Source organism: Sinohyriopsis cumingii, chromosome 2 (genome assembly GCF_028554795.1).
Source record: "Sinohyriopsis cumingii isolate HCF-2022 chromosome 2, ASM2855479v2, whole genome shotgun sequence".
Lineage (NCBI taxonomy): Eukaryota > Metazoa > Mollusca > Bivalvia > Unionida > Unionidae > Sinohyriopsis > Sinohyriopsis cumingii.
In genome coordinates, this window is record NC_142962.1 from 52,758,416 (window position 1) to 52,778,066 (window position 19,651).

A 19,651-nucleotide genomic window follows, 5' to 3' on the forward strand; every position below is an offset into this window, starting at 1 on the left:
CTGTGGTCTCTTGGGTTGAGTTATGGATTGCAATTTGATAGATTCATTTTGTTATGTAATTATTCAAATGCTATGGTAAAATTTGTCAAGGACTCATTATTTATTGCTTATGCTATTCTTCAAGGTATTGGGAACTCACAAGTATATTCTTATTTCTTTATTTACTATTACACAGCTATGTACCTAAGAATGAACAGATACCCATCTATCTTCTACATCTAAGCAAATCTTAAAACTATCCTATACCCCACAGTCATCGGCTTCCAGTCTTAGGGACTCGGTCTTATATGCACTCGTGTGTAGCAAGTGTGTGAGTGTGTCTGGTACACACGAGTGCATATAACACCGATTGAGTAATGACATGTTTTGGTGATGTGCGCTTAGTCGTGAGGGATACGGGCTTTGTGTTTGCAGGCATGGCGATAGGTGCTGTTTACCCACGGACCTGGGTTTGAATCTCCGCAGAGTACGAATGAAAAATTCTCTAACCTGTATATATATATTATATATATGGGCTTCATTTGAAATTGTCTTTGTATATATTATTGTATTATGGGCATGTGACCTAGATTACCAGGTAAATAATATTGTATCTTGTAATGAGGTAGAATGTTGAAAACATTGAATTCAATAATGATATTGTTCTGTTTTGGTTATGAATGATTGAAGTTGTTAATGACAAAAGTTATCACTACTTATCTGGGAACATATAATTGTATTTTTCATTACAGTTTTTGTATGGATCAATGCTGCTGTCACTGCAGGAGCCAAAGTTATTTGTGAGGTAAGGATTATTCAGTAACAAGCTAAGTTATTTGTGAGGCAAAAAAAATCCAGTGATAAACACAAGTTAATTGGGAGGTAGATATAATTAAGTAACCAAGTTAAGAGCAAAGCTTTGCGTTTAGATATTAAAAATATGTGATAACTCTATGCAGGAACTTGGCAAATAAAAATCAATGACACTGCAGTTGAATTGTTTTTATGTGTTGGTAAAACAGATGAATAGGATATAGTGAATAATATGGCAAATATACTGCACTGTCCCTCAAGACCCCGTTAGGGGAGGTCCCCCCAAACGACCCTTCAGATCTTTTTCAATTTTTTTATGGAGGATAAAATCATGTCTGTATGCAAGTACACCTTCAGACAGCAGTTTGTATTGTGGTATGAGTGTACCCCTATTGTTGTGCCTAATGCCATATCAGTCCAGATTTTTGCATTATGGTATGAGTGTACCCCTGTTGTTTCTAATGCAATATCAGCCCTGATCTTTGCATTATGGTATGAGTGTTGTTGTGCCTAATGCCATATCAGCCAGATCTTTGCATTATGGTATGAGTGTTGTTGTTATTGTTACTGTTGTTGTACCTAATGCCATATCAGCCCAGATCTTTGCATTACAGTATGAGTGTTGTTGTTATTGTTACTGTTGTTGTGCCTAATGCCATATCAGCCCAGGTCTTTGCATTATGGTACGAGTGTACCCCTGTTGTTGTGCCTAATGCCATATCAGCCCTGATCTTTGCATTATGTTATGAGTATTGTTGTTATTGTTACTGTTGTTGTGCCTAATGCCATATCAGCCCAGATCTTTGCATTATGGTACGAGTGTACCCCTGTTGTTGTGCCTAATGCCATATCAGCCCAGATCTTTGCATTATGGTATGAGTGTATCCTTGTTGTTGCCTAATGCCATATCAGCCCAGGTCTTTGCATTATGGTATGAGTGTATCTTTGTTGTTTCCTAATGCCATATCAGCATATAAGTCTCAAACATGTTGCTCAGGCTTAATGTCCTGGTTGACTCATTAAAGAGAAAGGCTGTCTATTTAATAGAGTGGTCTTGCGGTCCATTTTTCATTGAGTTTGCATTATTTATGGCCAACTGATGTTTATGATGAGGTTGAACAACAAAATGCACACCTTTGTCTCTATTACTTGACTCTGAAACATGGGCTGTAATTGTACCCTTTCATTCAGCTGGGATAGGTTAAGTGCATATGCCTTCCCACCAGCAGTTCTAATAAGAAAACTAATCCAAAAACTTAGGGACAGGGCTTGCAAAATAGTTCTGATTGCCCCTCTTTAGTGGGACAGGTAACTGATCTGCTTGGCCTAGCAATGCCCATGAAAATTGTAGCAATCCTCATGCTGCTAAACTCCTCTTTCATGCCTGGCTCTTGTCTAGGAAACTCAACATGAAAAGAAGTTCAGCACTTAAATTGTGGAAAGGATTACAAAATCTAGAAGGCCATCCACTATGAAGACATATTAGTGGAATGGACATGTTTTCACCAGTTGATGTCTGTTTACCAATGGCATGCCACTATCAGCCTCCATTCCACATCTGGCTAAATTCCTTTTTTCCTCTTTGAAGACAAGAAGCTAGTTCCAATCTCAATCAAGGGATTCCATTTCATGATTTCCGACATCTTTAGTTCCAATCTCAATCAAGGGATTCCATTTCATGATTTCCGACATCTTTGAAAGGACAATATTGGCCACAACAAGGATCTTTCTGACTAGCTCACATTGTTCCCAAAATGGAACCTCTCATTGGTCTTGATTTGACTCTGCCCAACCCAAATATGAATCTTTGTTTTCCACCTCACTGAGGCAGTCATCATACAAGCCATGCTACCTGATAGTACTTTCTTCAGCTTGTAGGATGAGTGAGCTGCTTGTGGTCTCTGTGCATCTGATTCATGCAGTTATATTGCAATGGCTCAGTTTAGCTATAACCTGGTTTCATTTAGGAAAACTGGTTACTGTCAATAGTCAACAAATAACTACTCACACTCTCTCTTTTATGAACCTGTCGAGAGAGGAAAAGCTGCAGTTACCAGTACATGTTCTCAGATGCTTTCTGAGGCACATGGAGAATAGATGCAGCAGCTGTCAAAGGTTCTTCCTACTGGTTAAGGCAAAAAAACAACAAGATATAACCCCACAACCATGGACCTCTTGGCTAAAGGGGTTATTAGATCAGTGTTCTCTGAGCTCACAGCCTCACACAGGATCAAATACTACTTCAAAAGATTTTTTATTATGAAATATGAGCGGTTTCCATAAGCCTGTCCTTTGAACATACTGTGTGATTTCGAGATATATTTGAGACAGTTAATTGGCATGCTGATTTTACTTTCACCAGTTTCTATTTATGTGACATGGCCTGGCAATGGAGAACTGAATCTTGTTGGGCTACTTGTAGCTGCAGACAATTATCATGCCCCATTCATGACAGCACAACCTCAACTCTAGGCATGACCTTACAGATATTGCTATATTCGCTTGGAAAAACTATTGCATTAGGACATTAGCCATACATGAGATCCCATAAATTTCTGTTGTGCTTTCTACACATTAGGGGAAGTTCATTCTTTCAGTAGAGAAATAATTATGCCACAAGGTGATGCAGTTAGAGGATGGATGCTCCAGCATTTCCTTCTTTTTCCTAATCTATAAATATTAATGTGGTCATGTAATGTATTTGACAGAGAAAGGAATTTTTAAAAAGGAAATTATGTATTTCAAGAAATATTTTCTCTATGACATTATTATCAATTCCTCGCACCCAGTCCTGCATCCTGTTACAGGTTTCGCTGAAAATTACAACTTAAAAATCCAGGATACAGGTGGCCACCTTGCTGGAGCAAGGGGAGTTGATATGTAAGAGTTGCTTTTGTCAGTATGCTATAAGGCAAGAAATATTTAAAGTTTATGTTGGGTAAATATTTTTGGAAAAATATAATTTACTTAAAAAAGGTCTGGTTTGGTACATTCTTTTACACAGTTGACTTAATCCGTATGACAAAATCCAAAATACTTTTAAATACTTTTAGCACAATTAGGTAAATACCACTTTGGGAAGACAATATTTGGCTGATTTATAGGTAAATGACCTAATTAGATTTTGAGTTCATTACATCATTTTAAAAGTTTTGTTGAGTTGTATAAATTTGTTTGACAAAACCCTTGATAGCATAATTAATCAAAAATAATTTGAGGTAGACAGTTTAAATTTAGAAGGCTTATTTGTGTTATTAAGTTGACCTTTATTTTTAGACTTTCAAGTCATTTTGCAGTTGTTCAGTTTGTTTTTCAATAGTTCTTAAATTATTATTATTTATACTTTTTGATGAAAATCTTGTTAGGACAATTGAGAAAAAATCACATGAAGTAGATATATTCAGTTTGCATGTTTATATTTATTATATAATAGATGACTTGATTTTATTTTCATTGCATTATAATAATTTTCACATTTTATCTGGACTTTTTAATTGTTTGGAGACTATTCTGGTTGGCAATGAGAACTTTAATGTTTCAAACACAAATCTATTTTATTGTAAGTGGACCATACATTGTATTCATCGAATATTGCATCCATTTTGAATGTCAGACTATTGTTCTATCAGTCACTTAGGCCATTGCATTATTCCAGTGCATCTGTTTGACCAAAACATTTACTTGTGATGTGCCATACAATTTAATTGGTCTATGCTTAACTTTCCAGGATTTTTGGAAATTGCTGAAAAAATTATATCAGGTTTCAAACTCCAGGACTTAATCTGTTCGAGCAAAATATGCAGTGAATATGCATATTTGCATAAGTGTGTTTTACATGAAGAATTTGTCATTGTAACCTACTTTCACTTGTTTATTCAGCAGTGTTTTTTAAGTACTGAATTATGCTAAAAGTAAAAGAATACCTATCTACATAATTATATTCACAAATTTTTTTATCAGTGAAACAACGTTTATATGAAATGCTTAGTTAGCTATAAATCTTTGAACAGTTACCATTATTCTGCATCAATTTTTAATCAGGGAGTTGAATTCCTCAGTTGGAGCCAGCCCAGTGGTGGCAGATGCCCTGGAGCATTTCTTTCAGTCCTGCTGGGAGGCTCTAGCAGAGAATAACAAGAGAGGTAAGCTTATGTTGTTTTCCATCCTACCTGTAAAACATGGGTTAGTCATTGGCATTTTTTTTCTTCTATTGGTGTTGTATTTTTTCCCATTGGAGTCATTAAAAAGATTTTAAATTTAGCTCTGTATCTAAGAAACTTTTGCTTGCACTGACCAATTGCAGATGTAGATCACAGTGACTTATTTTGGATCCTCTGTGTTTTATTTCTGTTTAGCTGTCTTCTGACACTGTTTGTTTGTGCCCCCTAGTGGACCCTGGAAATATTTTCTTAGTCTTTAGAATCCTTTAAAAATAATTTTAAAAATATTGGCATCAGTCAGTTTGCATTTTATTATAGATACAGTATTATTTTCAGGGATAATTTACATAGAATATTTTAGAATATACAATGCTTTGTGTATGTAAATATGTGAATTTGATTTTCTTACCTTGCAGCGGAATTTTTCTGTCAGCTGTTAAATCATATCTGCCTCTCCAACTGGAGTCCTGTCCCTCTTGTTTTTGTGTGCAAGGGGCTGACTGCAGTCCCATGTTCCCCACTGCTGGGCAGAGAGGCACTTCTCAATCTCAGGTATCTGACTTTACAGATTATTGTAAAAGTGGAAATTTTCATGTTGTTAAAGTTTGGTAAATTTACTTTTTCAAAACAATGGTATTGTATTTGTTTGATTTTGTTTGTTTTTTCTAATAAAAAAGTATTTTAAATTTGTTGATACAAGTATTTTTGTCCTTATATCTGGAGCTATTTTCATTATTCCATTGCCAAGGCTATATATATAATAAGTCCTGTAACTTCCACATCAGATGCATAATGTAACTGAAATTTTGAGTCAGTTTTATGCTGTGTTTTAGGTTCATTATGTAGACGGAAATAACAATGATGACCTCTTGTAGGTGCATTTCTTTTTCGGTTTAGTTTTAAAATCTGATGTATCAGCAAGTTTAAAACTGGTCAGAAGGAGAGGTTCAATTTTTCCAAATCTAAAACTGTATGCCAATTACATGAAACGTAACTATGACCCAGAACTCAGTATTGATGGTTCTCTTATCCTTGTTATTTAGGAGACCTAATTGTTAATGCTAATTGTTTCCCATATTAGATACCTCAGGACAGATGTTAAAAAAGATTGATTTAATATAAATCCTGGTAAACACAGACTGGGAGTAAACCAGAAGATCTTAACTCTAGTTATAGACAACCCATTCATAGGATCATACAATTAAAAATGCCATTAACTAAACGACTTCAATAAAAACTGTATTATACAAATAATACACATGATATAAATATATATATACAATAAATTGCCATGTTCTGTATACTTGGTAAAATATGTGGAACGTAAACTTCACTGAAAAACTTAAGAACATCAAACCTATCAAGAGAGAGAAAGTGGCAGCTCTCATAGAACGAATCACAGAGTTGAGGTTGTATTGTGCCTATCATATATAGGACACGTACCTAACCCATGTATACATTCTGCAGAGTGATCATTCCCTTCTTTTTGAATGGAAGATTCAATTACTTACATATATATTGGTATGTGATACATACTTGGAAAATATTTGAAATGAAAACTGCCAAGAAAATGTTGACTAACATCAAAGACCAAACTATAGAGTGGCATCCTTCATCATGAGCTAATCACAGAGATCAGGTTGCATTAAGCTGATCACATATAAAACGCACATGATTTATGCATGCCTGCTTACAATGGTGCTAAATATGGTAACATGGGAAATACCACGCATAATCCCAAGCCTTACAATAAACATGTATGTAAAATTTCAACGTTTGGACTAACCACTGCTGCACAAATAATGCCCTTTACATACCTCAAACAAACATATTTTTATATATGAAAATAAAAGAAAAACAAAGATTTATGCATAAAATGATAGAAGAAAAGTAGACATTGTGATAGATGCATGTATTTATTGATTTTATGAATAGGGATGGCATAACATTTATTGTTCAATATGTGCCAAATATTTACTTTTGCTCTGCTGGCAGCCCATTGACCTGGTCAGCTAGGGCAGCTTTTAATACCTACTTATATACATTTTAAGTAAGTTTTACATCTTGACCTTTTGCCTTGTAATACAACATGTTAATATTTATTTGGCAAGATTTATCTTGTTAAAGTTCATTTTAGCAATTCTTTCTTATTAATTTTTTTTAGAACTTTTGGACATCAATGTTTATATTTACATACATACCTAGCCCCCAACATTTGTATCCCTGACGAGTCATAATAATATATAAATTCTGAAAAGCTTTCTTACTATATCATTTCAGCTTTTTGTCTTGGACAATCTTTCATAACTCATACTAATGATATAATTAGTGATAGTAACGCCTTATAATATCATCTGCTGATTATTTATTGGAAATTGTATATGTATGCTTATGTTGAACACCAGATTTAATTCCTATAAACCATGGCACACACTATATTTACTAGTATTACATTTGTAATATGGTCGGTGGCCTGAATTACTGAACAAAATATTAAACTTTCACTTTCTTTGTAGGGAACTGATGATTGGCTATCTATGCAGTATGGATACGTATTTCAGAGCATCTATCCAAAGTTTTAGTGCCCAGTTCATTATCAACCTCATCAGCCTGGTGAGTAGGTCTGAAACATGGGTAATACTTGCCAAGCTCACATTGGTGGGAAGTTAGACATTACAGTCACTTTTCCAGTTCCGGCTTTATGGACAATTTGTTAAGGTTTTGTAAAGCTTTTCATTTGCTAATAATTCCTAAAGCTTTTTATAGATTGACTTAACTCATTTCAAAGCAAAAACATTTCATTCTATGACTTGTTTGCTCATCCTTTTATCTTGGTGTCAAGGTCACTGTTATAGAAAATGTACACGAAAGTTTTGGTTCGAGTTTTTAATGCAGTTATATTTGATGAACCATTATGAAGCTAAGAGAATTCTGCCACATGCTCACTTGTCCCTTTTGACCTTGGAGTAAAGGTCACATATTATTATTTATATTGATCTAAGTTGTAGGAAAAGTGGATTGAGTTGGATTTAAAAAGTGCTGTCCTTACTATGTCAGACTAGGAAATTTTGAACTAAAAGATCCTGCAGTCTTAGGATTTGTCATGTGACTGTAGCTGGAGGGCCTCATGCAGGCTTTCCAATGGCCCTAAATTTCTTTGTTTCTAATTTTTTCCCCCTTTTATTGTCATAGTCTCTTGTTTCCCCCTACTTTTTGCAAAATGGCCCTACTACCTAAACCTTTTTTAAAATTTTATGTCAACATTTAATCAGAATTGAATGATTTTTTGCCAGCCATATGTTTAGAGGCTTCTAATTTGTCTCAGTAATTTTCCTCTAAGTAACTTTGTCTAAAGAAACAGTATGCAGGTAAAAACATGCCTTGGTTAAAATTTGCAAGGGTAAATCAAGTAACAGTTTTATTTTTTCAGTCATTTACATAGATTTCGAACTGTTTTTCTTATGATGTCTTTTAGTTGGTTCTTTAAAAAATTCTGCCAGTCTTTCATCCAAAATGGCTACCAAAGCAGCCATATTAAAATATTTTCTCTACAGGTCCTGAAAGAAAAGTCAAGTCAGAATGGTGTTTTTACTAAAAGACTTTTTATCATGTCCAGTTGGTCCTAAATAAAAATGGTTCCCGTGTGAAGGCCAGTATGGCACCACAGCAACCATCTTTAACTCATTTTATTGCCACTCTCCTGAACAGAAAGTAATATCAACATGGGGTCTCACCAGATGACATCTTATTATATATTGTTGGTCCTAACTGAAAATGGTGCCAATCTAAAATCCAATATGGCAAATATGGCAGCCACTTTGAAAATCTTATTGCTACTCCTAAAAGGACAGTCATAGCGACAAAGGGTTTATACCTGAAGACTTCCATCAGGATGTAATTAACCATAAGTGAAAATGTTGTTATTACTACTACTATATGATTTGTGTGTGATTTAGATTTTTTTATGTAGCTTTAACAATTTTTTCAGTCATATCGCTATGATGTCTGCAGCGTGACAGTTTATAGTGATGTCTAGCACTGGGGCATCATGCCACAGATATGTAGCATGATGTCCCACCCAGTCACATTATCCTGACACCAGGTCGACCAGACCTAACACTAACCTCTTAATGCTGAGTGCCAAGCGAGGCAGCTGTTAGTACCATTTTTGTAAGTCTTTGGTATGACTAGGCTGGGGTTTGAACCCGCGACTTGCCACTTCCAAGGCGGACGCTCTAACCACTAGTCCACCGGAGCAGTTACTACTGTCTGATGGATAGTACAAATCTCATAATCAGTATGGTTGCTATATCACCCATCTTAAAAATCTTGTTATCACTTATCTTCCTTAATGGAAATTCATATCATCATTGGTGCTTTCAACAATAGAAATCGTATAGTGTTTAATGGATCCTAAATGAAATCAATGCCAATCTACATATGTTAAAAGTCCTGAATGAATATCAGTCTTCATTTGCTTATAGGAAAAATGTGGCCCTGAAGACCTTGCATCAGTACTGACAATCTTCAAACAAGACGAGAGCTTTCAAAGGGGAACAACTCTCTGGAGCAATTATGTACAATGGCTGAAAGGAGCAAGTGAGAGTGAATGTACATTGTGGACTGCTGACAAAATTAGAAGCATGATTTGCAGGAGTGTTACTGCCTATCTTAATACTGAAATAGGTAACATATAGCATTTTTATTATTTTCTTTTTTGCTTGAAAATTTAGACATTATTTGAAATTTGATATGGTGCATGTCTGTCTGCAAGTATGCCAAAGTCATCTCATTGGCTGATTATGTTAGAATGTATAGTATGCTAAATTACTTACCTGTTCTTCAGATGTATTTCGACTAGGCAATATATTTTAAGAATAAACCAATTTTTGAAGTAAAATATATTTCCTCATTAATTACTTAACTCAATTATAATATGAGCACACCCTCCTAGTCTCCACATTGTTACATTTTTAAACCTAACAACATGGATATCTGCTCCAGTTGTAACTGAAGTATGGATCAGATGTGGTGACAATTGCTGAATCCAGTTATTGATTACTCTTGTCTACTGTTACAGATCATTGCCATCTCACCTCTCTCGGCGTGGGTTCGAGTCTCGGGCTCGGCCAGTGTGGGTATGTGAGAAAGCTTGCCGGTAGCTTCTTGTGGGTTGGTAGTTCTCTCCGGGTTTTTCCATGGTTTTCCTCCACCATTTATACTGGCCACCATGTATAGTCTATCTTGTGCATAAAAATGGCATTAAACCCTACAACATTGACGAAAACTACTTCAAACAGATTTGGACAATATTTGACAGAGCATCCTTACATGTTGAAATTGAAATATCTGGTCTAATAGTGCATTAGATATGGCCACCATTACTAAGCATTCAACCATCAAGGGTTTTCACATTTCAGAAGACAATGCCATTTTGCCATTAAATATCGTCACCAATACTGTAAATAGGAAAACTCGTTTAATGAATTATAAAAATCTACTGAACAGAATTCAACCAAAGTTTACAGGATGCTTTCTGGCATAACGTGATTTAATTTTTAAAAATCAAAGATGTGAATCTGCCATTATAAATGACTGCCATCACTAATATATAAAAAAAAATCTTTAAATTAACTTGTTCCCATAAACAGTCAACAATTTTTGGCCAAAAATTTGACAGAAAATACAATGGCATGAAGGATTTATGCAAGTGATGCCTATCCATCATCTAAAACTGCTGGACAGAATTTTACCAAATCTGACAGTATACATATCTTGAAGGCATTTCAGATTCATACAGATTGGTGCCAATCAGTCACCAAATATGGCCATGTTGCTAATGATGCTGATAAAAAAAATTATGGATGAAGATACAAAAACAGAAAAATGTTAAATTAGTTCTTTTCATAAAATAAGCAATCAACAACGTTGGAAGATAATCCTGAAGAGAGCATCCTTCTGTCTGAGATTTCATTGCAAACAGCTCTTGCATTTGGCTATGGTGGCGCTCTACAGTTTCGTATTTTCCATAGGGTTAGGATTTTAAAGAAAAAGAATTTCCCCGGCTTTCCCCACTGGTTAAACTGGCTATTTAAAAAAGACCTTGTATATCTTAGGTATAATTAGAAGAACCTTTAATTCCCTTTATTTTGGTGTATGATTGATGGGTGTACTATGAGTTATAGAGTATACAGCTTGGCCTTACTTCAAATGTGCACCTTTCAAAAAAGTCCTAGCTCTACTTGGTCATTTTCACTTCCTGAACTTAAGAGGTAAATTGTATAAAAAGGAGCCGATAACTTTTTTTACATTTTATATATTTGGTAATTCATTCATTGCACTTTCAGAAGCTGGTATTGTCTAGTCTGGCAAAATTCATTTTCCCTATGCTAATAGCTGCTATGTATAGTGTACTTTAGACTAATTCAGGCTGATTTTTTTAACACAAGGGAGCAGTCATTTTAGTTAGCAGTGTGCTTAAATCATGTAAAATTTCCAAAGTACAATATCCAAAGAAATATCATCCACATTACATTACTGTAGCATATAAGTATGCCAACATTCTCTCCATTGTGCATGTTTTAAATGCGAACTACTTCACCTTACATACGTCACTCTTTCTAAAGTACATATTAATTGGTGAGCGCCCCCATAAGACATATGACTGAGCTGATCAGTGTTATGACCACTTGGGCCTCTTGTGTAAAGTTTCAAGAGAGAGGGAGAGAGAGAAAGCCAGAATACTAATTTTCATTCATTAGAGACCACTCCAGTGGCCTAGTGGTAAGAGCATCTGCCTCAGATGCAGGAGATCATGGGTTCGATCCCTGGTTGAGTCATAATAAAGACTTACAAAAATGGTACTAACAGCTGCCTCACTTGGTGCTCAGCATTAATAGGTTAGTGTTAGGACTGGTCGGCCTGGTGTCAGGATAATGTGACTGGGTGGGACATCATGCTACATGTCTTTGGCATGATGCCCCAGTGCTAGACATCACTATAAACTGTCACACTGCAGACATCGTAGTGATATGACTGAAACATTGTTAAAGCTACATTAAAAATCCAAATTACACACACACACACACACACATTCATTCGAGTATGCAAGTATTACTTACTTTTCAGAAATCATGCTTAATCATTTTATCTGCCTTTAACATTTTAGATTCCAAATTTATCTCAGAGGATGAAGTAATAGCTCTACAGATTGCCAGATTCCTGTTGCTAGCATCCGATGCAGCCATAGCAACAACCTCCAAAGAGGAAGAACCATGTTTGCTTGAAAAGGTCACAGGATCTCTTGTGACCATAATAAATTCCATAAACTCTCATGTATACATGCCAGTATGCAAAGCAGATAAAGCTATTCAGCTGTTGTCATCATTAGCAACAGAACTCACCTTGAAAGGTTGGTTTATCATACTGAATTCAAGTAATTATGTTTATTGTCTTATATTTCTTATTACAGTGGTTCCTTGACTTACGAGTTTAATTCGTTACGTGACGGAGCTCGTAACTCAAATTACTCATATGTCAAATCAATTTTCCCCATTGAAATGAATTGAAATGCCATTAATCCGTGCCGGATCCCCAAAAACACTGCAATTTTTTTGTTACATGTTTTTAAATAAGAAAAATGTACTTATAAATAACGAATATTGTATAAAAACACAATACAATAGAATGTACTGCAATAAACTGGTTTTATTATGTATAATGTACAGCATTTACCTTGGAGATCAGACGACTTGAAGATGCTGATGGAGGTGGAGGAGAAAGGCTGAAGTGAATAACTGAATCTTATTCGCTGTTTTTTTGCCGTTTTTGCCACGCTTGCCTCACTTTCATCTGCAGGGGTTTTCGATAAAAACCTGTCCAATGAGGTCTGTTTCATCCTCTGTTTTAGAACGTTTCTGAAATGAGTTAGGCAAGTGTCATTAAATAGTGCCGTCGCACGCCCAGTTGCAACTTTTTTTGGGCATTTCTTTTGAATAAAGTCTGAAAGTTTCTCCCACATTCCCAACATTTCCTTTATCTCACTTGTAGAGATAACCTCCTCTGCCTCCTCCGTGTCACCTATTTCCTGCAAAACCTCCATGTGTTGCTGCGTCTGTAGCTCCTTTAGCTCCTCCACTGTCAGTTCCTTGGAGTGCTCCTCGATGAGCTCGTTGATGTCACCTTCATCAATGTCCAGGCCCATGGACTTGCTGAGGGATACAATCTCCTCCACCACTGCTGCTTCGGGTTCGAGTCTTTCAAGGCCCGTTTCAGACACAACCTCAGGCCACAGCTTTATCCAAGCAGAGGTCAAGGTCCTTTTTGTAACACCCTACCAGGCCATATTGATAATTTTGAGGCATATCACGATGTTATAGTGGTCCTTCCAAAACTCTCGAAGGGTGAGGTTTGTGCTCTCCATCACCTCAAAGCAGCGGCAGAACAGGTGCTTGGTGAAGAGCTTCTTGAAATTAGAAATCACCTGCTGGTCCATGGGCTGCAGGATAGGGGTGGTGTTGAGTGGAAGGAAGAGAACCTTTATAAACTTGAACTCTTCGGGGATGTCATCTTCGAGGTTAGGTGGGTGAGCAGGTGCATTGTCCAGGATGAGAAGGGCTTGCAGGGGTAGGTTATTTTTCTGGAGATATTTCTTAACGTCAGGACCAAAGACCAAATTCACCCACTCCACAAAGAAATGCCTGGTGACCCATGCCCTCGGGTTTGCCCTCCACATCACCTGCAGTTTTTCTTTCAGAATCTTATGTGACTTAAGGCTCTGGGGTTTTCCGAATGATAAACGAGCAGCGGCTTAATCTTGCAGTCACCGCTCGCATTGGTGCACAGTGCGAGGGTTAGCCTATCCTTCATGGGTTTGTGGCCTGTCATCCTCTTCTCCTCTGCTGTTATACAAGTCCTCCTTGGCATCTTCTTCCAGAAAAGTCCTGTCTCGTCACAGTTGAAGACTTGCTGGGGGATGTATCCTTCTACTGCTATAATTCCAGCAAAAGTTTTGAGGTAATCCTCAGCTGCCTTCATATCTGCGCTCACTGCCTCACCATGCCTGACAACGAAGTGAATGCCGGTCCTCTTTTTAAAATTCTTGAACCAGCCCCGACTGGCTTTAAACAGCTTGCCCGATGCCTCGTCCATTGAAGTACCTGGGGTCTGCTGCAGCAAATCAGCGTAAATAGCTCGTGCCTTCTCACAGATTATAGCCTCCGTCACGGTATCTCCTGCGAGCTGCTTCTCCGTCAACCACACCATCAGCAGCTTCTCCATATTTTCATGGATAGATGTCTGCTGTTTAGAAATTATTTTAACGCCCTTGGCTGGCGTTATAGCCTTTATCGACTCCTTTTGCTTCAATATGGTGCTGATCGTAGAAGTGCTATGCTTGTACTGCTTCGCCAAGTCGACTACACGCACACCTTGGTCATGTTTTTCGATAATTTCTTTCTTTAATTCAATGCACATCATCCGCTTCTTCTTCTCAGCACTGTCCTTCGCACTCAATTTCTTTGGATCCATGGTTGGAAAAACGAAGTTTTGCAAAATAACTGCAAGCACAAATGCGAGCACAACACTGATGCTTCCACTGTGAACTAACCGCTTAAAGTGAACTAGTGAGACATGGGATGCTGGGCGGATGTTGCGACGTTCACTGTGGCATTTGCTGTGCCAACTAGCGGTGGGGTATCTGAAGCTGGCTTGTAACCCAAATTTTAGCTCTCAACTCAAAGCAAAAAATCGGCCGAGAGACAGCTCGTATCTCGAAAAACTCTTTAGTTGAGACACTCCTAAGTCAAGGAACCACTGTATTTGTAATATTGTCCATATAGCTATACGGTTTGATATCTTAGGGACAGGTATATGTTGTGTGTTATTGTTTATAAGTTGGATTCAACTGCAGACAGCATATACCCTGATCTGCTGTGATATAATGCATTGGAAGATCATCATCATCTAAGTTTGTTCTACTGATTACTCCTTACAAACTGCAAAGACCCAGATTTACTGGTGCATTGTATGATGGCAGATCTGTGTCTGATGGTTGCAACCATGCACAAATTATAAGTGAGTGTATATGTATATGTATATGTATGTGTGTGTGTGTGTGTGTGTGTATATATATATATTGTAATATTGTATTTTTATATCAACAAACTGATGCTGGAAAAGCTGGAAAATATTTATTTAAGTATGATTACATGGTTCATAACTTTTATGATAAGACATCTTTAAAGCTGTGAGCTGTAACACTCTTTAGACATTTCTTACTTTGTAAATTATCTTTTTTGAATCAGTTTTTCAGGTACCTATAATTGTCAAACAATATGATAAACTTAAGATCCACCTATGTAATAAATAATAATAATAATGAGGACTTTGTATAGCACCTCATCTTTAGAAGCTCTATAAAACGCTTTTCAACATTAGACCAAACCTATTAAAAACCACACAAAAAACCAACAGAAAAATGGGAAATCGCTTTTTATTCTGTGATAGTAGGAGGCCTATTATTTTACTGTTTATAAGTTTCTATGTCTACACAACCATATATCTGTACTGGATCTGATATAGCACAATAGCATATAAAGTACCAAAGCCATGAGATTGTATTCCTTGTCACAGTGATTACATTTTTCAGGACATTACAAATGCTTTTTTAATTTTTAACGTGATTTTTATGGACTTTTTTTGACACAGATCTTTTTAGCATCAGTATGCAAACGTGAGTTGAAGTAGAAAAAAACGTAAAAGGCATTATTTATTTGTTGATGAACTGATTAAAGAAATTTGTCATTGTCTAACAATTTTGAACAATTTTGATTTGTTTTTTTATTAAAACCTTGTTAGCATAAACAAGTAAAACTACACTTAATGCAGAAAAATAAAGCTTAGTAGGTCAAATTTGTATTTATGGGTAAATGAACAGACTAGAAATTTCTGCTTATTTTAGTACTTTTTAAAAACAAAACAATGATACTTATTTTGAAACTTTTTGGTTGAAAACCAACTCCAAATGCAGTGTGGATTCAAATGAAATGCAGAATGAACACAAATAAAATGATGACTGCAGTATGAAGAAATTAGAGAATTCAATGCAGAATGATGAATAATAAGCGAAAACAAAATTAAATGTGAATGTATTTCATGAATGAATTTGAAAATACGGTTTTATTTATTTTGGGCTGCTGCTAATTTTCCGTTGTTGAAAACCCTTTTGCAAGATAATGCATAGATAACAACGACATCTATCATTTCTTAATATATAGCTCTCTACAGTTATTACAGAATTGATCATGTGTGTATTTACATATCTTAGTGATCAATGCAGTGTACAAATATTGCTTGACGTTCTTTGTAAAAGGGGAGATAATAAGCTTTTAGCTTAATCTAACGGCCCAGATATTGCTTTGTTTTGAATTGTATGAGAAGATGTTTTTTTGAATTCTTTAAAGTAAATCGATTGAAATTAAAGGAAATGATCACTGGATGTGACAAACACAAAATCAGAAATCTGAAACTGTGACAAAAAATGATGAGATTGTAGCTGAAAGGCCAATTGGATTGGAATGCAGACATTGTGCAAATGAAATGCAGAATGAATGCTAATGAAGCACAGTTGAAATGAAAACAAAATGCATGCAACCCCAGTGAGAAGCACTTACCCACGGGAAGCTACTGGCAAGCTTTCTCACATTCCCACATTAGCTGATCCTTTCTACAATATAGACCCTCTTAGCTTAGCAGGAATCATTCAAGGTAGGCAAGTGAAATTTTAGTATGTGTGTTTGAATGCTTGAATGATTTTCATGTCCTTATCACAATTTTTCAGTATTGTTTGCATTTTTGTATTTTGTTGACTACTAAATGGTTTACTGCGACAGAACTAGTTAATTTTATATGCATTACGTATTCATTATTTCATCCAGGATGCACCATTGCAGGATTAAAATAGATACCCATGTCCCACTAGCAATGAAATTGACTGTGCCAAAACTGCAACAAAACAAAAAAAAACCTAGGTGCATTTTTTGCCTTTAATCTGACCAACCAATCATTAAATGCCCAAATTGCTTGATTGCTGCTTGTATGAAAATAAACAAAATCCCTCGTGCATCTTTTCCATTTGGTCCAGTGATTACACGTGACTTGTCTGCTTTTTGACCATTCTCCTAAATCTTGTATGTGGCTAAAATCATGATCATCCAGAACTAATCATATATTCAGTATGTCCTATATCATATCCTCTCGACTATAAGCTTGGCAAGCTACCAAATGGTAATCGCTTGCATGAAAATATAGAAGAAATTTAAGTAATGTTTTGAGCTAACTTCTGCCTATTTTATTTACATTTATTACTTAAAGACAAGATTTTACTCTCTGGGGTTTCATAAGTCACATGCTTCCGGTCACACATGTCCTTGACATTGTATCATCTGCATCTGGAAAGGCAGCAAAGGTTTGCTACAAAGTAGATACAAAAAAAATACATAGCTTAATTTTTTTAACACCACTGTCACGTTTAGATGGTGAAGGTGATAAAAGTTACTGGAGATGATGACTCCAGTGAATGTCCCAGTAAAATCCACATAAGTCATTATGAAAGTAAAACAAAAAAGTGAAACAGCTGATCAAGAACTGAGTTCCAAATAATGGAACTAAAGAAGAAAAACATTCACACACTCAGAAAATTGCTTGGAAGCTGAAACTTAGGAAAGACTGATGTATAATGTTTAAGTGGCATAAAATTAACCACTTTCGGTTTCTCCTTTGAATACATTCCATGATTATGGATATAGGCCTATAACCTCCGGAATCCAACCCTACTAAAAGATAAAAGTTAGTCTTTTCTGTCCATATCCTAGAGACAAAGGGTAGTAACTCTTGCCAATTAGCTTTCCTTGTCACTGCAAGGTGTCACTAGTTTTCAAGCTGTGTTTCTGTCTGCAACATACTATGAAATAAGCCTCATTAAATCCAAGTCTATGTGTCTGAAATTATAGCCACCCATTCAAAGTCTGATTTTATTTTGATTAATATTCATTCATAAACATGTAGTATGCATTATGTTTTTAATTGGCGGATATTTTGTGAAATTTATCACTTTCTTGGACTTGGTCAGTTTTGGACCACATCATTGATGCATGTTGACTTTCACCTGTTCATACACAGTTTCTAGTCCAGCACACTGTTTATAACAGGTATTATTTAGCAAATTATTAGCACAATAATAGTTTCAGAAACATGTTTTCTGTATGCAGTAAGTATAAGATTTTCAAGGCAAGACACACTCAAGTTCTGCCTGGCTTGTAATTAATTTTGTGCAGCTATGTAGCAGTTACAGCTGGTGCAGGAGACAGTGATGCAGTTCTTGACCTCAGGCCAAATTTTGCCTCTTTTTCCATCTTCCACTTCTGCATGTAATTTGCCTATAGTGTGGGGTTGTTCCATTATATTTAGGCAGTCCAGTGGGCATTAGTCCCACTGCAGGTCTGAGCTGGCCTTAAGCCTGTAAGATTGTGCACATGGGGTATTTTTGGGATCCAGTGGATCCAGCATGTAGTACCATGCCAGGCAGAGCCATACCAGGTCTGAGCTGGCCTTAAGCCTGTAAGATTGTGCACATGGGGTATTTTTGGGATCCAGTGGATCCAGCATGTAGTACCATGCCAGGCAGAGCCATACTGGCCATCCAGCCTGCCCAGCTGTTCCAAAGTGGTCAAGGTTATAGAGATATTATTGATAGATCCAGCTGTTTAAGCAGACATATGGCTTCTTGCATATAAGGATTGGATTCAGAGAGAATTGATCTATCTATAAAGTCAAGCTGATGGGGGACAGGAATGGTAGCGGAAAATCTGTCCATCCATCCAACCTTCCAGCATGACCGGCACTGAAGCCAAACCAACTGGCTTCTTCATGTCCGACAACTGAACAGACTAGCATCCCTGCTAACCAACACTCTGCCCAGATGTTACTAAATTTCCTGGCAGGGCTGACTTTTCCTATTTTTGCTGCTTTACCTACAAAATATTAGCAATTGATTATTTAGGACTGGCGACGTGGTATCATTACTACTTACATGCTTTATCGATTAAGCAGACAAGGATCAAGAGTATTTCCACTACTTTGATCTGACCATTGAGAAGACAGACTTAAGCTTTAATACTGCTGTTGAGGAGATAACACCAGTGTTGCTGTCTTTGAAATGCCTCCCACCTCCTACCACCATGCATAACTATAAAGTCAGACCATCATTTAACATTGATGTTGTGGACGAGTGTCCATCTTTCTGGCTACTTCCTCAGTCAGCAAAACATGGAGAGATTTATGATCAGTGTCAAATCATATCTGCAACCCAGTGAAAGATGAAGCTTTCTTTTTGGATAGTCAGGCACCAGCCAAGTTTTCATTGCACTTGTATAGGACATAGTCCACCATCTACCATCCTGAAACCCTGCAAAGGGTAAGAATGTAAAGGTGGTTAACATGTCTGCACCACTATTTTATAAGGTGATTTGACCTCATTTTCGATTTTCTGACTGGCAGAAGATTGGCAAACCAACATGGCTGGAATCGATATACTGAATTGCTGGGGTCATTAACAGGACAGCTCACTATACAAGCTAATGCATTGACTGCCTCTGCCAATCTTGACTTATACATCATGATGCATGTTGTGGTGCAGCCAT

The 19,651-nt window shown here is 36.5% G+C and overlaps 1 protein-coding gene across 1 annotated transcript in view; it reads left to right on the plus strand.

The window, feature by feature from the left end:
- LOC149804857 (tRNA (guanosine(18)-2'-O)-methyltransferase TARBP1-like) overlaps positions 1-19,651 on the plus strand; it is a 92,680-nt gene that overhangs the window by 13,042 nt on the left and 59,987 nt on the right. The window contains exons 5-10 of the mRNA XM_089945356.1: positions 732-784; positions 4,834-4,934; positions 5,369-5,504; positions 7,469-7,565; positions 9,437-9,638; positions 12,121-12,363. Coding sequence (XP_089801482.1) covers positions 732-784; positions 4,834-4,934; positions 5,369-5,504; positions 7,469-7,565; positions 9,437-9,638; positions 12,121-12,363 — 832 coding nt within the window. The remainder of the gene's footprint in view (positions 1-731; positions 785-4,833; positions 4,935-5,368; positions 5,505-7,468; positions 7,566-9,436; positions 9,639-12,120; positions 12,364-19,651) is intronic.